At 28.7% G+C, this 27,601-nt stretch overlaps 1 protein-coding gene across 3 annotated transcripts in view; it reads right to left on the bottom strand.

Annotated features, from left to right (window-relative positions):
- Positions 1–237: 237 nt before the first annotated feature.
- Positions 238–27,601, bottom strand: part of LOC108546002 (uncharacterized) — a 111,075-nt gene continuing 83,711 nt past the window's right edge. For all 3 annotated transcript variants that reach the window (XM_017897909.1, XM_017897907.1, XM_017897908.1), the window contains exons 3-4: positions 14,368–14,583; positions 238–960 (exon numbers count right to left, since the gene is read on the bottom strand). In XM_017897909.1, coding sequence (XP_017753398.1) covers positions 246–960; positions 14,368–14,582 — 930 coding nt within the window. In that variant the 5' untranslated portion in view covers position 14,583 and the 3' untranslated portion in view covers positions 238–245. The remainder of the gene's footprint in view (positions 961–14,367; positions 14,584–27,601) is intronic.

The raw sequence follows: 27,601 nt of genomic DNA, 5'->3' as shown, positions 1-27,601 counted from the left end.
CTTTAAAATTCCAATATATTCGTGAATAATCTTTGTAATATTTATCATCATTAGCTTACCTTTATTAAACGAGTCTATTTACAAATTAAATTGTGTCACTTTGCACATATAAACATGTAAATCAACGAAATTTCTATGTAAATTTCTATTTCAATCTGTTTTTAGTAAACCTAAAAAATATCGTCAAATATCGATTTCTTACATCTGAGATATTGCAAGTAAACAATTTCGGAGCATTTGAAATATCATGAAATGTCAGGGTAGCTATATTCTGGTAATATATTCGTTCTTTTTAAAGCGTACTTTTGAACTGGCGTGGTCTGCGCCATTAGTGTTCTGCTTGGAAATTTCGACGGTGGCGCTGGTATCTGCTTGGGTAACTCGCTAGAGGTTACCATCGAGTTCTCAGTAGTGGAGTCATCCAGACCATAAACTATAGCTAATCTGCTTAGTTTCTTAGCTTCGTTCTTTAAAAAGCGTTTCTGATATTCGCGTTTGGTGTTGGTTTGATGCTCGAATTTCTTTAACGGACGAATTATTTTATCGTGATGAGTCTTCCAGTCGGTTGGTCTATGCACAGGAGGCGTCATTCTCAGAAATTCTACAGGTTCGTTACTAGATGTCGTTCTAGAACTCACATCCTTTCGAAAGGAACCGCTGCGACCTCTCACATTCACGTAAACCTTTGGCCTCCCATTCTTCAAATAGTACAATTTTTCGTCGACATTTTGAAATTTCGATGGACGTATTAAAACGTGTCTCTCTTCGTTAACCGCGTTTATTTTGAAGTTCGGGGTTAAGCCGACGTCTCTTACACCGAAAATTGAGTGAGGCACCACTTCTGGATTTGGGTAACTGTCATTATGAACTTGCTCGGATTGTTTCAGCATTGCATGCACGATATCTTGCAGACTGGTGACATCCATTTCATTCGGGCTTTGAAGTTCGATTTCTACAAGACTGAAAAAGAAAGTAGTTTTATTACAACTTTTTATTTCAAACTTATTTGAATAAATCAAATCTATTGTAATAACTGTAATCGCATTAATTTTGCTTTTTTCTTTGTGTTTAATATATAAAATTAATATTATTTGGATTGAGCCTACATATAATTCAGTTAAGGTTTAAGGTTTTAAGGTTTTTAAGACTTTTAATTGTTAAGCACAGATGTAACGCGTAATATCAAAGTATTTTGTTACAAGGAAGTTAATGGGACATTATAGGTATATATTTATGAAACAGATTTATAAAGATCAGAAAATAATTATGCGTTAGGAAATGGCATCAAAATGTTTAATTAGTTGTACTTAATCAACAAATGTTCTTGTTACGATTAAGTTACACGATACTAATTTAATAATAGTATTATATAACTATATATTAATTTAATACAATTTAACACCACTTTTCGATCAACAAAACCTGCAATAGCTATAAAAATAGAAGAATAATTGTTTGAACTTAATTTTTGTGTAGCTATTTTTGCAAGTTAATAAAATAACTTTTTAGTTAATAACAACTTTTTGCAAGTTGATAAAATAAGAGTTTAAAATATTTTCTTAAATAAATAAAGCAAAGTATATTTTACAACTGACTAAGTTCTGACAAGTGAGTAAAAAGAGTAATGTGTTTAGAAAATATTTATTTGCAGTTTTGTTTGTAGCTTGAACGAAACTCCTGAATCTGTGTATGTACGTAAGTGTCAATGTAACGTATTTAAGACTATTTTTTATCGCCATAGAATGTGTTACTCTTCGTGAATTAAAGGAACTTGCTGTCTTGACTCCAATTAAAAGAATCTTTTTCTGTATTTATTTGTCATCATATTCTCTACCTGGATTGCTTTTCTATCACCTCTTAACTTCAATTATTGCTATCCGACATGCCTTGACAATATGCAATGGTAATAAAAGGATAAAGATCTCAATAATTTTTCTATATAAATACTATATAGAAGTTAAAAGTTGATACTCACAGTAAAAGGAATGTAATATATGTAATTTATGTAATAATAGGCTCACCGTTTCTAACATAATCAGATAAATAAGACACAAATTTTTGTTATTGATTGAAACTGTCATATTTATAAATCCGATCACGCGACATATGGGAATAAGTAGGAACAAGGACACATTGACACCAAATAGAATGCTAAAATATTAATCTGTTAACTGGAAATGACAAGTCAACGTGCAATGTGGATTGCCATCTTTGAACATACTCTTTCATTTTCACAATGACTTTTTGTAATCTTTTTTTACGTTTGTATTAAGTATACATCAATTTATACTTTCATTTACTTGAATTGAATTCGATCTGATTAAAATTAGAATGTTATAGGTCTGTGATTTTAGGAAGTTCAGATTTATAAGTTAACAGGTTAAAGTGTTCACAGGATCAGTGTTAATTATTATCGTAAGGAGAAAACTAATTTACCTTACTATTGTTATCATGTGCTGCTAAGAACAATAAGAGTAGAGATTTTAGGAATATTTAAGGTCGATTTATGACGCCATCGCGCTAGTACGATTTTATTATTTCTTTTTCCTTACTTTATGCAAGATCAGACTCGATTACTTCTTACATATTTCACAGTAATATACCTCACATTTAGTCTTTTGTCTTAGTTTCTATTTTCTTCGTGCATTTTTAACGAATTATCAGTAAAGAAATTTAACATAAAAATTCGCTCTTCCTTTGTATCCTCTATCTTGCTCTCACCGAAGTGGAATTTGCCTTTCCACAAAAATCTTCCATTTTTACCTTTCAGAAAGTTTAGAAGATATTCCATAGCTGTTCTATTGCTTACTCATACATGTTGTGCAAAGCTCAGGAATTTGCAGACGGAAGGAACGTGGGTCTGCTTGGTCCTGGTGTTATAGGTCCACCTTCTCTAACACGATCGTAAAGATAGGTCACGTAAATTTTCGTCATTGGCTTGAAGTGTCATGTCTCCAAATAGAATCGTATTGTATCGTGCAACTCAGAGAGTGAACAGGACACATCGAGAACAAATGGAACAGGACGTTTAAGCACTAGTACAAGCATACGATCAGTGTTAACTATTTAACATAAGATAAAATCTGTGATAACGTGACTTATCTTACTACTATGTGTCGCAAGTATAGATTTCAAAAGCATCAGAGGTGAAATCAAGCAGAGTGAACAGAACGTTCGTCTCTGTACTGTCTCGGATGCTAACTCCTGAGCTCCACACGATAGATACAGATTTCAAAAATGCTTTAAAACCACAGAAGTATTTTAGGAAAAATCAGGTCACGATATCACGATACCATCTAGAATTTGCACGTGATATTTGTACAGTTTTTAAATGAAAATTTTATACGAAGGAACATTCAGAGCCTACACTATTTCGATGATAAAATCTAGCAGAGAGAACAAAGTGTACATATACTTCTTTTGATCTTACTGTATGCGAAAAATTGATAGCATACTCCATGATTTTTAATGTTTCTGGAATATCTTCAAAGCGCTATATCTCGAGAAAAAAATCCTCTGGTTATAAATCAAATTTAATTTTACTGGGGAAGGCTAGTATTATTCAAAGCAATTTTCAAGTAATAACGTATTCTAACAGTTAGAAATGAGACTACATAATCGTGCAATCGGTATTATGAAAAACGAAAAATTCATCAATTTTATAAAAACAATTCGAAGATGATAGAGTATTTTTTCTTAAAAAAATAGTAAAATTGACAAAGCTCGTTTTTTGATATAAATCGTTCTATTTTAAAGGATTATGCTAGAGTATTTCGATAGTTTGGTGTAAAGCTATAATCACGATCTGATTGTGCTTGGAAATCAACTAACTCTGCCTTCATTTCTGCATTTTTGCTTCTAGCGGTAAGATTCATAAAAATTCAGGAAAGTTTAGCTATCTCTGTAAATTACACTTTGGTATCCATTTCATGGTTATTTCATCATTCGATCTCGTCTGTCATGACCAGTTCTAGTGTGAGTGTCACTTAAAATACCAGCGAGTTTCACATCGCATACAAATTATTTAATAGTGCAGTATTCTTTAGCAGGCGAAATCAATTTGCTACATCCATTCACCATCGGTAAGTCACAGTGTCTCTGAAACTTAACTCTTATCATTCTTCTTAGTCTCTTCTTTGACATATTTCGCTTTATCGATTAGTAGTAGGTATTTATCTTTATGCATCGTTGGGTCATTGAATCAGAAATGTTGATGATCTCTTTTGAGTTCATGCTAAAGGAGATTGAACTGAACAGCTTTCAAAACGAGCTATAAGGATAGTCTTTCGAAACGTTTATGAATATGTATATCTTAACTAATCAAAATGCATAATACTTTAAATCACACGTACCATGAATTTAAAAATATAATTTAAACGCAGGAAGTCTGAATATTAACAGTCATACTTGCGTATGTGTGCGCATGTGCGCGCGCGCGCGCATGTATGTGTGCGCGTGTGTATGTATTTTCTAGAACGTTCACCAACGGGAAACAGTGGAAGTACACTTTCACTAGTGAATGTGAACAGATAATAACTGTGGTACACATTCGCTAGTATAGTTTACGTTCACTGACCATCCGCTTCCACTGTAACATATGTCTTATCATATATAAATTATTTATAAACGTACCATGTATTTTATAGATAATAAAATATTATAAGCCATGGATCATTGTAACTTGCTACATTCTAAAATGTCTAAATATTATTATAATTTCAAAATTAAAAATTACTTCATGTGAAATATTTTATTTAATAGACGTTACACATTTTGCTGTTAACTGGATTCAATATGCTAATAATATGCATAATTTATTAATATATTTCTTTTCGTTGGTACAATATGAGAAAATAAATACTGTGTATTGCTTTAATATTAGTATACATATATATCGTTATCAATATTTATTAATATTTAATATTTCTTGGCGAAGTTCTAGAGAACGAATGTACTGAATCGTAATTTTTTTCAAAATATATAGTACAGATTAACAAACAGTGTAATGAAGTAAAAATAAAATTTACAATTAGTTTTACAATGTTAAACTTATTCACTGTTTGTAACATTCTCAGAAAATTTTATAACAAAGTATCTAATAACTAATGCACTGAATTCTAAATTGTCTTGGATATATTATAGACCAATCAACATTTTGAACTTTGATGCTTTATTAGGTATAATGAAGGTTTATTTTAAAACTAATTAACTCTATCAAAGATACCATTAAAAGGCACTCTAAAACTTTATAAGTTTATTATAGCGATCGATACAGATCATAAAATTAATTTTTTCGATGTTACATCAACTTCTATATTTCAGAATATTGAATGTCATAAGTAATTAGCTCTTATGATAATTTTAGGTTATTAGGTTAGTAACTAAGGGTTAGTAACTAGGGTTAGTAAATCCCTAATTAGGATTTATTAGGTTATATAGTAACATAAAACTATTACTAATTCCACCAAAGGTTACTTGATAGGGATATTTGAATCATTCGATCTATGATCCACAGGTGTCAATTTTATATTTAAATAAAAGAGAAGCATGTAAAATATATTGTACACATATGAAAACAAATTTTTGTATTTTTTAATGGAAAGGATTCATTCTAGAATCTATATTAGTTACACTTTTTGCTTTTCTTAACGAGTACTACAAGTTTATTAAATTTTAGATCCTTTTCTTTTATTTTATAATTTTTTTATTTATATTCTATGTTTGCATTGTAACTCGTTACCACTCCTTCATTTCGGTTATGTAGATCGGTTCCTGCGGGCGATTTCATAACGTTGAAATCATAGCCGTATCGTGTATATTAATCTTGTGAAATATGTACACTAGCGTTCAAAAAGATTTAATCGTACAATTGATGCAATAAAAATTCACTTTCATAGATAAACAAATATCCTGATTTTTACATTTGTATTTTTATCCTCCCCATTTTCTTACATTGAAATTTACAAAAAATATTTTACTATGTACATAACCTATAAAGTGATTTAGAAAAATAATACAGATCACGCAAACATTATAATAACAGTAATGTATATATTTACTACCTCTTTAAAATCTGTCATGACTGAAATTTTATTTTAATCTTATTATTATTATTAACCCTTTGCACTCGGCGATCTTATCGTTACAGAAAAATAGTAATTCGAAGACTTTCTGCCATAAAGTCGATGATATTTTTAACACGGCAAAGAAGAAGTCATATGCAAATTAAGACGTAAAATTATTTTGCTTCGATATTCCACGCATCGTTGGGTAATTGTAAATTTGATATATTAATTAACATCCATCTTTAGAATCCGATTAAATGGCAACTGAAAGGCGCCTCTCGAGTGCAAAGGGTTAATAACATTAACCGCTGTCATTGCTAATTTTAAAGGTATTTGGTGATACTATTAATAGTAACTGTATCATCATCAAACAGATCAATTCTCTTATGTTCTTTGTTATAAACATAACAGAAAAAGTTAACTTAGAGTGTATATTTTTTTATATTGTATATTTATTAGGTATTTATGATAACTTTTAATAGCTAAACTTTTCTTTTGAAAAATCGATATTCTAATATAAATGACACTACATATGTCTTTTTTTCAAGAATATGTTACATTGGGGATTTTAACAAATATTTGGAAGTTAATGAAGAATATAATAAACGTAACATACAAAGAGTATAAATATCGAAAGTATATAAGTATCGAACAGTTAATAAACATTTGAATGAATACTTATAAATATTTTATGGATTCCATTAAAAAGTGATGAAGTTTTTCTCTTGAAGTTGTTTAAATACTATATAATACTTCATTGTTGTATTCAATTTCGCTTACTTTATATAACCATAGGATTCATAAACAGCATACCTCTTAAAAAAGGAAAATAATTCTGGAAATTAATAATTTTCGAATCTAAAAATATTTCATGTACCACTAGCCATCATATGTATTATATATTATACTTGTAACCATTTTCGTGATATACCTCCTATACAAATCAGAATAATCTTGTTGTATCAGTTTATCAAAAAACAAAAATCTACTATTTGTTCATAGTGAAAGTTCCGATACTTAGACTATTGAATTGCTTTCTCGCATTTCTATGATTCAATTTCAATAGTTTCTGACTTATTGCATCATTTCATCTTACTCTGTCTTTTTAATTATAGTCATTCGATCTGGCTACTACCAGTCTCTTCAAATTATTTTTATATACCAAAATTAATATTCTTTTTTATAAATCAAATGCTTAACTCCTTTGGATTTGTTTTTAAACTAACATGAAAGCAGCATTATAATGTATAAATAATAAATAAATACGATTATGTCATCTAACATTTCACACATAAAATCCAATAATTGTGATTCCTAGTTTAGGAATCTATTACAAGTATATACTTTAAAAAATTAATCAGCTATTTAGGTTTTATTTTTTCCCTCTATCTATTGGTATTTAATGTATTTTTTAACACATAAACTATACTGCGTATCTAACGTATATAAATATAATATAAATAGATAATACCAATTAAAATAGCACGATGAAAATGAACGAAGGTGAATTTGTAGATTATTGTTAGATTGTGAGGTCAGAAAGTACTTTCTTTTCGTTTTCTTCTTTTTCTTTGCATAGTTTGACTACTATTTTAAAAATTTTTTATTAATTATTTATCAATATTTATAATCACAATACTTTTCAATTTATTAATTTGTTAAATTAATGATTACCAAGTCGACTAGCGACGATATAGTGTCTTAATGGTGTATATTTTGTGGCACACGTTTATTTCCTTAAGATAATACAGTGAGTTTTTGTGTGATTCTTTTTTAGCAAACTCTTGGTGAGTATTATGTTATATTTACCTTTTAATTGTTTCATGGTTTTGCAATTATATAATATATGATCGATTGTTAGTGTTGCGTGGTTTTGACACAGCTCCAGATAGATGTTTTCATTGCCTTGATTCAATATTTTTATTCACTATTATTTACGAATTTCAGAAGGTAATTTTATACAGGGTGTCCTAGAAACGGTAGAACAACCGAGAATAGGTTGATTCTACATGCAGAAACAAAATGCACGTGTACTCCATAAATATTCAAAGTCGATTTTCTCAACAACGAGGCTTCGAATGAATGAATTTTATTCTTTATTTTCGATTTGTTCTTTCATGTAAAATCACCCCCTCCTCGATTGTACCAGCGATACTCATGTACTGTTGCTGGAACACCCTGTATACTAAAGTAAATTAGAAAAACATCATACGAATATATGTTCTACGTACTTTTATTCAAGTCTTATTCTTATTTAATACTTATTCAAGTCCAACTTAATTTTCGGGTCAAAGATAATTAAAGAAAATGTTCAAAATGTTTATTTCGCATTTCAACACAGGCACTCTTTCGAGATAATTAGGTGTTTTCTAAATAGTCATTTTATATCTTTTTTATACAGATACAGATTACAGAATATAGATTAGAGATGAAACTGGTCCCAAGAAATGAAAATATAATCGAGTAAGGTCATTTAGAACATTTTACATAGTTATTTTAATCACTTGTATTTCATAACTTCAAAACCAAAGTGTGCATCTCACTCATTTTAGTCCATAAATATTGAATAATAACATACATTTCTGAATCATCTTCTATATATGTAATTATGTTTTTATTTCGATAAAAGTTGTCGTTATTTTTTTCCAAATGTATTTTTATACTTTCACTGGTTACTAGAATAAAAAGTTTGAAACCAGTCATTTTGACTGGCTTGATAGCTCTATGTAGAGTTAATATTCTTATGCTACTGATAAAAGTCGTAAGGCAGGTCTAGCCTGGATCTCGTGGTTTACGACTCCAGATTAGGTGTGAATTGAATAAAACAACGATCAGTATTTAATTTTCGCTCTTTCAGTCTTTAATTATAGTAGTAACAGCATAAAGTCTCGAGACAAGTTACTTATTTAGAAAGTATAATTCGAATGAAGTAACTAGAATGTCACGTATGGCAACTTACTGCAATGTCATGCGTTGCCATAAGGAAGTTTCAAGATCATTTATGGTACTGGATGCCTCAAGCCGCTTCGTTCCTATTCGGTGGTCTTATTTTACCAATAAATTAATTAAAAAGAGCAGTTAAAGTTCTTAATGAGAAAGAAAATGGAGTAGATTGCAGTGCGAACAATTGCACAAAAGGACGAGGTTTCTAAATTGTTACCAAAAGATAAATTTATTGTCGTTTAACCATTTAACAAGTATCATTTTCTTTCCTTGTTTAAGAAATATATACGCCATTTTTTTTTTTTTTTGTTTCCTTCGTCTTATTCGGGATACTGTAGATACAGAATTTTTTGTTATAAATTATCATCATTTGATTCGAGTAGAGAATTTCAACACGAGTGTTTCAGCATTACAAATTATAAATATATAAAAAATATGTCAAAAAAAGGATCATAAATTTATATTTCTTATTTCAGACTATAGATTACCGTACATTATTTTTCTAAAATAATAAATAAAGATTCGTTTTGAAAAATTGAATTTCGTATTTAGATTGATTTTTGTAGCATATCAAATATAGAAATATTATAGCTTAAATAATGTTAGAAATGTTATTTTATTCCATAACTTTAAAAGTGACTAAACACGGAATTAAACAATACTTAAATGGTTAGAGAAGAAACATTTAACAAATTGTTGTAACAATTATGATAAACCCTTGACGATTGGAAAACCATGCGTAGTGACCATTATACTCTTGGTATAAAAAACAAAAGGTCACACAATGTAAATAGACTTCAATATTTTCTTCAATATGTTCCAGGAAATCACGATTAAACATTGACAACTGTTTCTAACACGTGATCCAAATCACATTCGATACTCTAATTGGTTCATAGTCAAGAATTTACTTCGGGGAGTTATTCAGAACTTGATGCTATTTTAGATTTTCTTAACCAATGATGTGTCTATATTGACATACTTTTGTCAAAATAAGATGCAACACTTCTACATATACAATATACATTCTATGTATATAGAAATTGAAAAGATTCGAATGCAATAGAATATTAAATGCAAAGCTACACACGGCTGCAAGATTACAAAAATTAATTTAAATTATAAACTCTTATATCAAACAATTTTTCTATACATGTATAAAAAAATTAATCGATTTTACAGATGTTATTCTTTTCTCCATTATCGTGAATATTGTTTTTGAATTCGATGGAAAATATTAAATATTCCTTCCTCATGTAGGCGTATATTATAAAAAAGATGTTTAAAGGTTAATAGTATATAAATGATCAGTTCCATTAAGATGAGTTTTTGCAATGGCTACCGTAATCAAATACGATATTTTGTGAATAAATAATATCTTAAAGTACTAACAAGTATAAAACAAGAAAAATTAATTAAATAATTAGATAACTGTATTTAGTACTAATATCTATGAAGCTGAACCTATGGAATTATACATTTAAATGTTCAAAATTAAAAGGACGATTTCAGTCATTAAATCTGTTACATATACAACTTTCTTGTATATATAAATATAAAGCTGAAGACAAATTTGACAAATCATTTATCATCGTCTATAATTGAGGACTGGTTGATAATAGGTATATAAATCTTTTATATCCTATTAACTCTTTGTTGATTTTTGAGGCTGTAAGACATTTATTCTTTCTGGATATAATTTTTATCTTTAAATTTCTTTCTTTAGTTTTCATCTTTGCCTTGTGAATGTATTATATTACGAGTTATAAATTATGATTTATAACATATGACAGCCGTAATCTATTTGTAGTAGTACTTAATGCCATATTTTTGTATCATGAAATCGTGACAGCACTCCTAACTTCAACCGATGATTCTTTCTGCTTCATTATTTCTTACTCGCTGTCCGAAGAATTCAAACTGTATAATTACAGTATTTTGCTTCGCCAGATGAGATTACGTATCGTGCTGGTTTTTACCGCTTTACCTTGGAGTCAAAACATTACCAACATTATCACGAATCACGGAATATGAAATTTAGTGGTAGAATTTAAAAATTAAATTTAAGTTAAATTTAAATTTAATGAAAGTTAAATTTAGTAGTTAAAGTTAAATAAACAGAATAATTGTCAATCGAGAAGTCAAGTATAAATTAATCACAAGATTAATCCAGTGATAATAACAATTTATGTATAAGCTATAATCAAAATTTTTTTTATGAAATATGCTTGAAAGAAGTGATCAAATATCTTAAAATGACATTTTATGAGTACGTATACATATTTTATGGTCTGTTTATGTTCAAGAATTACAGTGTACTTGTATGTACTGCACATCTCGTAAGATCGTAAGGTATTTTCTTCGAACCTATTAAACATAACGATTTTTCCACTTGTTTATGGCTTATTATGTTCTTTCATACGACTAATAACATTGGTTATTACTTATGTACATTTTTGTACATACAATAGTATACAACATCTAAATTATCTCTTTGCCGTTGAAGTTGTTGAAGATATAGGAAAATGTTGAGTTATTTCTTTTATAACTTCAATAGGAAGGGGAATAATTTAAATATTCAATTTAAATGGATCACCTTGTATAAATATAGTAAAATTGTGGTAATGGTTACATAGATTTTTAAATACATATGTATTGGAATGAGTGGAACAAGTATGCATGGGATGATTGAGGTGTTGTGTGAATTGTGTATGTCAATGTAATGTATAAAAGAAGAAAGAAAAAAGAAGAGTGATTTGGCATACGTTAGTTGCAATTGAGTTTTAATAGTGAGAAAACGTGTGAGAGAGTAATCGTGATAAATGAATTATATTTCAACGTAATATTTGTCTTTGATAATCTTTGAAATTAAATAAATAACTGTTCTTATTGTTATTAAATTTGATCCACCACTAACAAAAATTTATAAGAAAATTTTACTGGAATTCTCATTTATTGCTAATATATATACGTAAAATAAAACAATATTCGTATGACAAAGAATAAATTTTTAGATACGAATGAAGAATAATTATCCGAAAGAATATTTTCTCAGATAATTTCCGAAATTTGAATTAGATATGCAAAAAGTATAATATTAATATTAGTTCATATCAATAAAGATTCATATCGAAATTCGTATAAAAAATTCGTAAATTTTCTATGCTCATGCATAACTATATAAAATCGAAGTATTAACAAAAGAAAGAATGAATAATAATATAACAAATTAAATATGTTAGATACAACTACATATAATAAAAATAATTCTGTATATCAAATTTTCTGATAACTTGTATCTATGTTAAAAAACTGGATAAAGGTATCATGTTATGCTACATGACTATCTATATCCTTTAAGCAATGTAATCTTAACCTGAACCTCATTATAGTAGTAGTAATAACTACATAATAATTGTAATTTGTCAAGACGTAAGATACACGATGTAATTTAAAACTATCTGTCTACTGACAACGTGAGACAAACAAGATTTAAGAGACTTATTAACGTTTATGAATAATTTTTATAGTATGCTGCTAATGCATACGCAATTTTAAAGATGGGATCTATACAATCTGCCTTTGATAAACATAATAAAGTTATTTATAAAATATTTTCATCAGTTCTTGATTCTAATAGTACTGTAATATTATACATACGTATATTAAAATTAAAAACCGATCAAAATAGAATTATACTATAACAATAAATAATATTAATGTAAAAATATGTAAATTACTGAAACATATAATATTGAATATATAGAGTGTTTTACAAGTGATAGTATAATTAGGAATAAAGGGATTCTATATGAAAAACATAAGTCAAAAACATGGAATAAATTTCTATCGTACAGGACTCTGTTCTTGGAAAAATTTACTTTAGATATTTGTTGAGTATACATGTATATAAATATATCCGGACATAACGAATCATACTGCATATACAATACTTTTAACAACTTTTTGATAAAATTTTTAATACATGAATGAATTTCATTACATACAATAATAAATAGAAACGCAATTAAAGATAATCTATATTAAAATTTACTAAATTGAGATATAGTTAAAGACACTCATAGCAGCAAATGTTTAAATTTAATTCTCTCAAGAACATATGCAAATTTTATTCGACATTTTCGACTTACCCTTTTTTACACAGAATCGCTCTTTTTTAGATTATACTCGCATTTACAGGACACCATGTATTATACGTAATATTATATATTGTATACAGGATGTTTAAAAAGTAAGGTGAAACTTGAAACACTTATATTATTCACTAAGAGCATTGAAAAGTGTCTATTCAGCATGAATTTTATAACCAATATTTTCAACGTAAAATCGATTTATGATTAACTCACAGTTGTCGACAAAATTATTACTATAATATCGATAAACGATTTATTCAAAGAAGCAAATGTAGTACAATCCTTCTTTGATACGATAAATATACAATATACATTGTACCTCTCTTTTGTTATATTTTCTATTTGTTGTCATAATCAAAAATCATTTATGTATGATGAAAAAAGCTGTTATTGTTGAAATTTAGAAAATTGTTACTCCAATTATTTAAATTACTTTTAATTTCAAATAATAATAAAATAAATTTCGTGCACTATGAATATTATAAAATAAAATGATGAATAGGCACATTAATTGTACGGTATTTAAGTAACCCCCAAAAAGAAATTCAAGCAATTCAAGTTAAGTGATTATGACAAGTTTGAAATAATATACCTCTAAATTAATTCTACAATTATATTTATATTTAACGTGCTGCGAAGAATCCAACACGAAATATCAAATATTCGGAAATAATAAAAATCGATTTTACATTGAAGGAATTGATTGAAAGTATTTACGATGATTAGGCACTTTTTACTCCGTTTGTTTAGTACTACATGTCCTTCAAGTGCTGGACTCTCCTTTTTAAACACTCTGTATAATATATTGCATATTGTATTACGATGATTATATTACAATTGGAGCAATCCATATTGTAATAATTATTTTTACAGAAATTAAACAAACAAATCTTTTAAATGAATTTCAAAGTATTATATTCAAATCTGAGAATTATTTCGTAACGTAACAAATTACAAAACTAAATTTCTTTCTATAATTTTCTATCTATTGACACAACGAAATTCGTTTGACCCATCCTAGCAACAGTGACCAATTTATCATGTACCTTTGTATTAACAGCGAAAGTTGTCTCGGCAGGTAAATGGTACGATGTAATTTCGCTACTAGTCAATAAGTGGTCAAAGAAGGAGGAAAGGTACCTGGAACTGAGAGTTCTTCTAGGACAGAGAAAACATATAACTAGTTGTAGATATGTAATTAATACCTGTAATCGTTGGTATTTGCTCTTTCCATGTTGGGATTTTGTAAGAAGCTTTGCAAAGACTTTCCCTCGTAAAGCTTCTGTTCGTTTCCTTTTCGATCGAAGCGTTGGATGTAGTTCTGTGAAGAAGGTGGCCTGGGAAGAACCATCGCTGAGAATGATCGGTGAACAAGTGCAAAAAGCACCGTTGCCGTGTAGTAATTTACTACCGCAAACATTCTGAAATGGGATTTTATGTTTTGTAAATTTGGAATTATTTCAAATTGCTAAATCATTCAAATTTGTAAAATTTATTTGAAATATTGTTCTTAAATCTAAACATTTTTAGTACCATTTTGTGTCTCGTAATATTGTAATTATTTCAAATTGTAAAATCATTGTATTTTATAAATTTTGAAGGTAGAAAAGTATCGTTTTTAATCGAGACCTTGTTTGGTACTGTTTTAAATTTGGTGAATTTTCAATTATTTCAATTAATAAAATTATTATGTTCTATAAATTTTTAATTATTTTAATTAGTATGATCATCCTATTTTGTAAATTTTGAATATAGAAAAATACCGTTTTTGAATTTAGTCTTTCTTGATATCAATTTACGTTTTGTAAATATGTACCTATTTTAATTTGTTAATTTTAGAAGATATAAAATATTTCATCGAAACGTAGACATTTTTTAATACGTATAATATAAGTAGTAAAAGTATATATAGTAATAGTTAATTATAATAGTAAAAGTATATGTTTCTGGATAGTTTTCTTGTTAAGTATATATTTTATTTTCCATATATTTGCATAAATTTTCATACCAAAATTGACTGCATAAATTTGTTAGAATTTAATGAAAATAAAAATAATCACAATATCCAACATGCCAGTGTAATAGTTGATATAAAGGTAAACATTCTTCAAATTATCATATTTCTTTCTTCCAGATTAATAGAAAGAAAATTATGAATCGTTTAATCATTATTGACTGAAATTCTTAAAAATCTCAAGTTTCTTATCGATATGAATATTGTCCGTTTTCACCAGGGGGGAAATATGAAACGAAAAACAGGAAAACGCTAGCTTTCCTGGTTAGTCGCATGAGACAGCATGTACGGAGCACGTTATAATAAACGCGCAGTGAAAGTTTTACCTGCTCGCAAGAGCAACCTTAAGGAACAAAATGATACAATTTCTCTTGTTTCACTTATGTAAACCGTACGTAAAAGTAATATACACGAATGTATGTATGTAGCACAGTTTTCATAATCGAACAAAAGAATTCAAAAATATATTTAGCAGAAGAGTCGGTTTAAGTGGATTCATATTGTAATTTTGGAGTTCAACAAAAAAAATGTGTTTCTTTATCGAAGCTTGTTTATTTATATCTCTTCGATAAAAGAAGTCGTCATAACGATAATATGTGAAAACTATTCGCACGTGGGCAGATGGAGAATTAGGTTCTGTAATATTCTTGCTGTATATAAGAAAAGGTTTACATTGTATTTAAACGTTCAAACGCTACAGAAATAAATTTTAAAAGTCATTATGCGCAGCAATAAAAATAAATTTCTTCTGTCATAACAAGTATTTGTACCGTGTGGATTAAGTATTATTATTTGTAGTACTTTTTGCAAACTCTCCGCAAAACGCTTCAGTAATTTAATTGTACGAATTTATAATAACAATACACAGAATAATGCATGTATATTTTTAATAACTTTTTTTTTTGGACAAATATCTCCTTTCTTTAGGTTTTTAAGTTACTGAACATTTGTAGCTTCCAATGTATTCAAAAATTTTTAATCTCAGTCTTTGATTTTCAAAATTATTTTTAGTCGTTCGATATAAAAGAACTGGATATAAGCGAATTTTCTATACAATTTCATGAAATTGGTTAAATTGATTTGATATTTTCTGTAATAAAAAGATAAGGAAAAATAAATACTGAAACTATTTAATCCTGTTTTCTGAAATAATAGTTAAGAAATTATGAAAATTTTTGTCAACCATTTGTATACTCACGTATTATAAATAGTATGATATAATAATATTTTTATAAATATAAATCACGTGAATTGACATATATATTAAATATTAAAATATTTTAAATATTCGCCTTGTTATAAAATAATCGAAAATCATGTAATTGTAATCGCAAAAACAAAAAATGAAATTACTAAAAATTAACATTTGTTTGTTTTGTTTAAGTTATTAGTGTTGAATAATGTAAAATATAGATTTGTAAAATCTATGTTTTACATCATGTTCCCGTAGGCTATGCGATAGTTGTGAATATGAAATTACATTCTCCCTTAGGTGCGATGATTCGTTCCAATAAACATCGAGTTCTTAGGTTTAATCGTGCAACAGCTGTGTAAGATAGTGGTGCAATTCTTTCAAATAGCCCACTTACCTCGAATCAAAGACAGAGTACAAGGTTGGGAATCTATTATTACTCAAACTTCTATCTTAACCTAAAGTTTATTGTGTTACAATATTCTTCTTCACCTATCTTTATTAAATATTAAATTAGTATACCATATGATGTCTGTATTGTAAGTTGTTTATAACGATAACTCGAGTATTAAAAATGCAATTTTAAATAACTGTTATTATTAAAATATATTCTTCATATATAGCTAATATTCTAATCTTTTAAAATATTTATCAAGTAATATTTTAAAAAGTTATATTTTTTAGAATGGCTTACTTCAAAATTGTATGCATAATACTTACTTCAAAATTATATACATAAACGAGATATGCAAAAGAATGTATGGTACCTCAATAGTTAAGAAAAAAATATTTTCTTTCATACATACCAAAAAGAATTTAAGTAAATAACATTCTTATATTTATAATTTACAATTATAATTGCTCATTTCGATAACTAATTCGTTACAAGTATTGTAATTACTCATTTAAACAATAATTAAACTAGTTAGCAATATTCACTTATAATATAAGATTATTTAGTAAATATTAGGTGATAATTTAGTTATTAAAATCAATATCATTAATTTTTGGAGGTTGAATTTATTTTAAGCCACTCCTATTTACATCAAACCCAACGGTAAATGAATAAAAATTACGAAAATGGAATGACGAAATTTTAAAATTTCGCCAGTTTTTCGAACCCGGTTATTATATACAGCTGACAGCTGATTAAATAACACCAATTAACGACCAACAAGTTCCCGTTTAATACGTCGGTTCGAGTACAAAATGATGGCGTGCCGAGGAAAATAGTTCTCAGTAATCTTCGTAATCATGCCTTACTGTTCGCTCTAGCAGACTAACGGAAAGGTCCTCCTTTCCAAAGAGATCTATGGCCCGACTTCTTAGTGGGTGTGGTTCTTTCGATGTAGGTTCGTGTTACAGTGGAAACAGGTTCTCTTAAAAAGTGCAAGTGCATTCGTTGCCCTGGTGAACGTACTCGGTTATACTCGGTGAACGTAAGAGTCCACGTGGAGTCAGTCTGTCAAATGACTCAGGTTTCTACCGGCAGTTATGCCCGCATTTGTCCGCTTTCAAGTTTCATTTTCGGTACACGGTACCTTTCGCACTTTTTACTTTCATTTTGACTCTTCATACTTCCAGCTCGTTATTACCGCATGTATTGAATAATATCGTAATTATTCGTTACTTTGGATACACCGATGATAATACTTACTCGTTTCAATTCTTTTAATCGATATTACAGTTACTTTAGCTCAGGATTTATTTTTAGATTTATTGGACGTTATAGGTTTTACGAATTTTCTTAAAAAATTAAGCATTTGGTTACTTTCTGTGCTTAAATTTATGCTTCTATGCGATAATGGAAATTTTCCAAGTGATATATTCACATAAAGTTTTACATTGATTCAATGATATATAATATAACATGTAGTATGTAGTATTGATATATACAAAAATGGAGCTGAAAATTTTCGAAAATACAGTAATTGAAATAATTGCTCTTTTCCCTGTTACGTAAAAATTCGTTGTTATATAACGTTATTAGGTATTAAATTTTTCGATAAAGATAGGTGATTCTCATTTAAGCAGGCATGTGCTATTGTCTCATCTTTGAAAAGAAACCTATTATCTTCTCGATATTGGAAAATGTAATTTAGCTTGCGTACTTTCTCAAGGTTAGAAAAATAGTAACGTAATTACTGAAACTGGAAATACAAAACAAAATTATCGCCGTTTATAAACGGTTTTGGTATGTACATTTGAGTAGTTTCAAATTTCCTGGTTGAAATATTGTTTATATTTACTTCTCTACATATTTATACTTATCGAATACAATATACAAATACAGTACTTGTTATGGACAATAGTTATTGTCATTGTGGCAAATAAATTTGTGATTGTAAAGAAAAACACCACAAGTCACAATTCCAAAAAATTTTACTTTTTTCATTAATTAGTTTGCAAAGTTTTTTTTTTATTTACATTATTACATTACATTATTTACTTTATTAAAAATTTTTCGTTATTTACATATTTACTTTGAGTCGTCGTTAAAAGAATTCCAAAAGTTGATATTTATTAAAATATCGAATTAAAAATAGGATAACAATGTGTGCAATATTGAAAAGAAATAATTCTACGTGTTAATTTATGATTTCTTATTTATTAATTTTATTTTTAATTTTATTATTAATAAAGAATATCGTTGACTTCGTAGCAGAAAATGTTTGAACTGCCATTTTCTCGTAACGAAAAAATCGTCGAATGCAAAGGGTTAAAATAACGATTCAACGATCATCCCTAAAATGTTATTATTGAGGGAACAAAAGAAAAACACACGAAATATTGATTGTTCATCTTTGTATTTATTAATAAATTAAGAATTAAATTCTGGAGACGCAAAATAAAAAATGGTTCTATCTTTATATTTATTCATGAAATAATAAAATGTTACTTCGTAATTAGTAGACGATTTGCAACTATAGCGTATCTGACGTAACTAAACAAACTGCATCTTTGAATGCTTAATTAAGGAAAAAATAGGATTAAAAAAGGAAACACGCTATCGAATGTCTTGATATGTAAAAAATCATATTTTCTCACCCTGTTATTTACCTTTTGAGAGACTTAACCATGTATTTTTCTATTACCGAGAAGATTATATTAAACGCATTCAAGTGACTTCGTGCCAAAAGAATAACCAAGCTAACAATAAACCCAAATTAGGTGCATTCCACTGGGAAAGTATCGATGTGCTAATTAAACTAAACAAAATGTTAAAGAATTAAATTGAAAATTTAAATGGAATAAAAAACGAAATAAATTTTGTTATAAACGTGCAAAATTGTTCCATGTTCCACGCGAAAAAAGAGAATAATAAAGTGTCTGACATGAAAAAATGTGCAATGTAGGATCATACGTAAATACCTCGTAAGAATTGCTTATACGTTAAATTCGTAAAGAATTTAACATATCTGAAATTTTTGAAATTTTTACAATACTAGTTTTACGGCGAGAATACGTTAGTATAATAACTTTTCTAGTATAATAACTTTAATCGTTATAGCTAAAAGTATAAAATTCTATTTTTAAGAAAGTTGCACGTGTTCTTCTTGATGCGCGGATGCATGAACTGCATAAGTTTAATTTTATGATATGTTTAATTCTGTGCCATATTACGAATTGCACGATACACCCTGTATATGAGTAGTAGTTAAATCTCTCATCTCTCAATCTGTTGACAAAACGAAAAAGATATTTGTTTTTATTTCCTATTTTTCGATAACATTTCCGTGAACGTTTCAGAGGAATAACTTTTTATCTATAGAGCTTGCGAAATAGAGTGTGACAATACTTCCTCCTGAAAAGGAATGCAAGGAATCAATATTTGCAGTGTAAACTCTTTCTCACAGAAGTATTTGTTAGAGTATTTTTGGTACACAGTGAAGAAACTATTTTGTACGAAGAAAATAGATGGACATGATCATTAGCACTTTATATAATTAATTATAATACGACTCATGTGGGTGAAAATAAAGATAAATATATGCTAGAAAACGTATATAAATATGCTTCAATAAATAATTAGATGCCAGACATTTGGGCACAAAATATATTTATATTCACGTAAAATGCGTCTTATTTGGAAACATAAATATCTCGAAAAATATTTGATTATGTGGGGTTAAAAGAGACATAACGCAATGATATTTATTTGATTCTATGATAATTTTGAAAGGTATACAAAAATCATATTTGAATTTTTAAATAGGAACTTTGATTTTTTATCACTGATTTTTATAACTGATACAGAATCGTTTTCAAAAGAACTGTTAGTCGTGTTTTTTTACCCATTCTACTTACGCAGATGTAAACTTTGACCTACCACTATTTTTTCTACTATAATTAACTCTTTGCACTCGAGAGGTGATCTTTAGTCACCATTTCATAAAATTTGAAAGATCGATATTAATTAATATATCAAATTTAATGTAATGTAACAGTGTGCGAGGTATCGAAATCGAATAATTCTACAATTCTTTATTTACTGCCGAAAAAAGTATCGTCAGCTTTTTAGTAGAGAATCGTTGATTTTCCACTCTTCCCTAGCCAAAAAGTCGTCGAATGCAAAGGGTTAATACAAATTCCAAGACAATGTAACTTACCCGTGATATTTCTCAGGTAACCCTAATAGTAACATGTCAACTTCTAAATTTTGCATTTCCGTAATGGCTTATATAGGAAATGTAAGTAGTATTTTATAAGTATTTCGATGTCAAATATAGGCCTATGTAATAGAAAGTATGGTTTTTAAAGTTGTCTTATATTCTTCGCAGTGAAAGAGTTAACAATCAAGTTTTGCACATATGTTCTTAAAAAGGTTAGTTTTGATAAATTGAAAAAATTGAAATCTTTTTCTTACTCACTCGTTAACCTCGTATAAAAATAAAATATTAGGAATAAGCAGTTAACCGATTTATTTTATTACGTAAAAAATTAAGAAAATTATACATATTTTAAAATAAATTCTTTAGCATATAATTTTGTGATTGCGTGTCACGGAAATAGAACTTTCCAATCTGATAAAATAGAAAATTTATAACCGAATTGATCTAAAATTTTCCAATAAATTTTTAATATAGACAACATATAATAAGAATAACTGTACTTCTCGATGGTGAAAGAAAACTGTTTGATCGGAATGTTTCCGATTTCTAGGAAGACATCTAATACGAATATAATATGAGTGTCTTTTCGTAAGTTAATATTCAAAGTCAATTTTCTCGACAACGAAGCTTCGAATGAAAAAATTTTATTCTTTATTTTCGTTGTGTTCTTTCATGTAGAATCATTTCCTTCTCGATTGTACCACCGATACTCATGTATCGATGGTGTATCCATATAAGCCATGGCTAAGTAATTAAGTCGCGCACTCGGTGAACATTCAAAGTCGATTTTCTCTAAAACGAAGCTTCGAATAAAAATATTTTATTCCCTTTTTTCAATTCGTTTCTGCATATAGAATCACTCCCTTCCCAGTTGTACTACCGTTGCTAGGACACCCTGTATATAAATATTCTCTTTTTCCCTTTTGCGAAGAAAATTTGTCGTGGACACGAGTGCATACATATATAAGTGCATACAATAAATAAATAAATAAGAAATTCATTGACTTTTTTGTACTTTTTTGTAAAGAATATGAAGGAGCATCAGCTGATGTATTAAAAAATATATGACTCCATTTAAAAAAATATTAATGATCTGCATATGTCCTTTACACCTTCATCTACAAAGAAACTAGTACCATTACAATATGCCTCTCTCAAAACCATTCAACTTCATTCGAAACATTTTTCGCTATGCGTAATAACAATAACGTCTATCTAGATAGTAATATGTAGTGACCCATCCTGTGTACACTTATAATTTGAATACACATTGTTACTTATTAGGACAAGAACAAAACAGTTGCCAAAGTTTTCACATCCTCCATAATTCTGTTACACCGTTTAAGAAAATTATTCAAGCTTGTTCTAACTTATAACAGAAAATAATAAATACGAGACAAAGAAAACGTGAATACATACAAAAAATATTATTTCGTAAAAATAAATTTAAAATAGCTTCTAAATTACTTATTTTCAAACACGATTGCCTGAATATTTCGTATTTACAAAAAATTCCATGATCGTAAATTTGCGCATAAAACATCCATATATAGGATGTTACCCAACATCGATAATTAAAACAATCCGTTACGCAATTAAAACTTCATAAATGTTTTCTTGATAGAAGTTACATAAAAAACAGTGTATGGTAATGATACTTTTATTTCATTGGAAAAGATTAATTTTTTCTTTTACCTTTGGTTAACCATTTTTCGTGTTCTTTTTCCTTTTTCTGTTAAGACGTTCTGTTTGTTTATTCGTGCACGATAGTCACTACGAAAATAAATTTAACGAAATACAACATTCTATTTCTAGGGATCGCGGAAGGTTATACGAATGTAGGTAGTCAGTGCCTACAGGAGGTCATCGCCTGGATGACAGTATCCTTTGGGCGGGTATGAATGTAGAGTGTAAGAGACCGAGCAAACGAGATCAAGCGGATGTTTAAGTTTATGTATCTCGTTTCAGAAGTACAGCGTGCAAGAGTGTTCTAAGAATGCATGGGTGAAATTTGGGCGACTGATAGTGTGGTGTGTGCGTGTGCGTATCTTTAAGGCTACCATGTGAAAAGTGCGTGAGGTCAGTGTCAATTGAAAGCCAGTAAGTTTGTGTTTAGTTCAGAGTATTTTGAGAAACACTGTAGCGTACAGAGCATAGTTACAAGAATAAACTATTTTTATATTTTAATCACACCTATTCTGTTGCCTGCCAAACATTGTTACATAAGTATATTTTCTTTATAATCTCTGATACCAATTGATATTACAAATATTATCCAATTATACTACTTTCCTTTCCTTGATATAATTATAATGATTTTTTCCCTTGAATAATGAATAATGAATCATAAATATATGATTCATTCATTTTATTAGTCCATTAGCTCACCAGTAAAACATTCGATTTTAAGCAACTTAAGTGCCAAGAAAAGTACCCAAATTTTCGATTTATAGAGATTTCCTTTTTTCTAAATTTTTGAATAAAAGAGTTTTAACAAATGGGAACTCGACATATAGAGGCTTTGTGCAAAACTTACTATTTTTTCACTAACAGCTCAAAGAAAGAAAAATTCAATTTCGTTAAGATGAACTGTTTATTATACACTTATTCATATACAATCTGTATATGAATCGATATTGGATTAGTGCTTATTGATTATTATTCGATCAATTATTCAATTTCGTTAAGATGAACTGTTTATTATACACTTATTCATATACAATCTGTATATGAATCCATATTGGATTAGTGCTTATTGATTATTATTCGATCAATTTTAACCCTTTGCACTCGACGATTTTTTAGCTAAAGAAGAGCAGGAATTCAAAGATTTTCTGCTATAAAGCTGATGATATTTTTTGGAGCAGTAAATAAGAATTCGTATAATAATTAATACATAGAATTATTTGATTTCCATACCTCACACACCGTTGCATTGTCTTAAATTTGACATATTAATTAGTATCGGTCTTTGAAATTTTATCAAATGGTGACTGAAGAGCACCTCTCCAGTGCAAAGGGTTAATTTTGTGTAATTTTACAATATGTCACTACATAATTGTTCAATTGTAATACCCATAGGGATTAGGTTTTCAACCATGACCAATGTATTGTAAGAAATACATTTTCATGGATATTTCTCGGTATTCTTCTATAAAAGTTCATAGGACCGTAACTGCTTCTCTGGCCTGATTAGTCGATATCAATGGATCGATTACAAAAGGTTCTTCGTATTCTGATTTTCAGTCAACAGTGATCCAACGAAAAGTAATATACTTACTCGTTATATTGTACGAAACCTTCAAAAGCCATATTTTTGGTGTTACAATGTGACAGAACTCGATTCTATATTGCCGTTTCTGATGGACTTCGATTATTCCTGAAAATTTTCTTCCATTTGCAAGAAAATTCCACATGCCTTAATTATACATATTTTTTTGTTTATTTTCATTATCTCATTTATTGTCATCTATGTATGCTATGTTTTGGTATACATTACAGGTTGGCAATTCTAACGTTAAAGCATTTTACAATAATTGTTTGCTGCGTTATCTTCGTATATAATTTATCTGCTACTTTCATTGCTTCTAATATAAGCTATCGCAGGTCAAAGTAATTAATTAAAAAATTTCTCACGTTAATTTCTTACGACTTTTGTTACGTGGGGTCAATCGATTTGACAAATAAATGATTCCTTTTGAGTAATAGATGTCATTTTATTTTCATCTACATTGATTGTGGTGTTCCTTACAATTCCCTTTTCATATAGCGCTTTGAAATTTTGAATAATTCCTTGTTGCAATTTCGAAGTAGTATGTAGTAGTTGTTCCGTCCCGGAGAGCGTGTTTATAACATAATTTTATTCTATGACTTACACTTTTGTCAGACCTAAGGGTTTATTTTATATTTTATACTGCGACTGCAATTCCGGAGGTTCGATGTGCCTCAACGCCGTTCTAGCGGATTAAGCTTATAAAGGTAAAGCAAAATTAGGAATTTTACTAGTACCAGACGCGACAGATGGGACCCACTTGTGACAGACCCAACAAGCGACGGACGGACGGCACTTATAAATCACGTCATTGACCATCAGAAATCGGCTCCTTGACAGTTTCCTACTCCTTAGCCAAAGGTCCTTGTGTCACACCCTCTGTCCAATTAAAACTCTTTACCTTTCCACCACCAACATCTATTTTACCCAATCAGAACTAAATTAGAGGAAACACCAGACCGAACACGACGAGACAGGACATAGAGAAAAATCGAGAAGTCAGTTCGTCTTCGGCACCGATCCTTAAAACATCTTAATTGCACATACAAACGCGTGTTTGAAACGGTACTCCGTTAACGTCTACATTATAACTATTCTACACTTTTCTGTAAATAAACACTCTCTTTTGACCACACACATTCTGGATCCTTATTATTACAACTAGTCACGCAATATTAATTTCACGCGTGATAAGCGTTCTTGGAAATCGAAGAGATTCGATACCATAGGACGCTATAGTAGTAGAAGAAGAAAGGAAGGAAACTATATCGAATGATCGGTTAATGATAGGTTGTGATGCATAATTACATCGAATTGTAATTTCAGCGGTGATGAAATTTTGAATTACGGAAGTTGATGTCAACTTGCAAACAATGGCTTCTTTGAATTCGAGTTGTAGGGATGAAACAATGCACCTAAGCATGTGACAGATTAATGGTAGAATTATCGACCAGTAATATGTACTTTAATATAACGTGCAATATCGATGTTAATTAAGGTAAAAATAAAAATAACATATATAATTATGATCTTATTTAAATAAAAATAAATATTTATATTAACTTTGGTGAAAGTAGCTGTATATTTTCAGCAACTGCGAATATAAAGTATCTGAAACAAGTTCATTTCAACTACCTTGATAATTTCCAGCAAATCTCTGGTGAAGATTTTCCACAACGCATTTTTACGAAGTTTTTACAAAGTTTTTGAGCTATACGAGTTTGAATAACATAGGTTCGAGTATACTTTCGAAATTTTATTACGTATCTGATCTGACTAATCTAAATAATTTCACGAGTTATGAACATAAATGGAAACTTTCAGATTTTCACCGATTACCAATCATTGAATAATGACTCATTATATGATACAATAGGTAGCAAATGAAAACAAATCATTTAAACATAAAATCATAATAATCTGTTGTATTTGCATAATAATTTATTTTATTGATACATGGTATCTAAGTAAATATAAGATTTGCTTTTCTTTGCGATTATTTAATTTGAATTTAATATTATAATATTTGATTTTATATCATATCAAATTTTTACCTATTTATATAACATATTTAAATAAATATAACAATAATATAAATTATGATATTATAATATTAAATACTATAATATTTAAATTTATTTTGAAATTAATAATAACACAGAAATCACATCGTGGACCGTATGAAAAACCATTTCCACAGGCTGTCGATTCTAATTTCATTATTTGTGTAGACAAAGTCAAATATTGGTCGAACTTTATTTTGCGTTAAGAATTCGTTACCTTTTCTTAACTTTGCCTTTTTAGTAATTGTCACGTCATAAATGTTCAACCAAATGCTAAGTACCTAGTAATACATAATCCCGTGAATTTGATTAAAGTCATTATATAAATTAAATTAACTTTAGTTTAATGTATAAATGAAAAGATAATTTATAAAAGATTCTTTAACTTATGTTAGGTTTGAGCCTATCAGCATTAGGGGTGACAAAGATAATTGTGGTGAAATGGTGTTGGGTATTTAAGATTCTATTTGATTCCAAGATTATTATATCTATAGTACGATGAAAGGAAAATGAGCGATAATAAATAGCGACAATAAAATGTAAAGCAACGAGACAGCAAGTGAGATGATACAATCTTATAAACACACTGACAATGAGCCTCGAATTAATATTTCCAGCTTGAAAATAAGCTAACAAGCCTGACGTTTATTTTCACATTTTTAGTAATAAATTTGTAGTATAGATAAAATTTTCGGAATATACTACATCGATGCATTTGTTGTTTTATATTAGTAGTTAATGCTGATTTTATAGCTACGTCAGTGCTTTGTAGATGCTCAGACTCATTCAGCTTCGATTTATTTAATTCGATTCTATGTGATCCTATGTACAATTTTGACAATTTTCGACTAATAATAAAATTTCATGTATTCTCCATATAATTGTATTATGAAAACTGGTACTATTAAAATATGACCAATCATTTATTTCCACTGGCCATCTTCTTATCCCTGCATAACATTCATAGATTGGGATAATAACATTTGTTTCTTTTGTAATGTTACCTATTTTTCTTGAGTATCTCTTCAAATGAAAGAAGAAAGGAGTAGTAACTTTTCTTACTGGCAAAAGAGGCACGAAAACACGTGGAGAAACATTTAGAAACAACTGACACCTTTTTCATGATACATGGATCACCGATTAAAAAGTTCCTTGCTTTTATTTTAGCGGAGACTCAGCTTATTGTTAGAAACAAGCTAAATTGTCATAATCTAATTGTGCACAGTCCTCCTGACCGTGATTTTGCGTTTATCTAAAGTCTTTTAGAGTTGTTTATATCATTAAAT

The sequence above is a fragment of the Eufriesea mexicana genome, unplaced genomic scaffold (genome assembly GCF_001483705.2).
Source record: "Eufriesea mexicana isolate 0111107269 unplaced genomic scaffold, ASM148370v2 scaffold598, whole genome shotgun sequence".
Taxonomy (NCBI): domain Eukaryota; kingdom Metazoa; phylum Arthropoda; class Insecta; order Hymenoptera; family Apidae; genus Eufriesea; species Eufriesea mexicana.
Note: the sequence above shows the minus strand (reverse complement) of the source record. Positions and strands in the feature narration are given on the sequence as shown.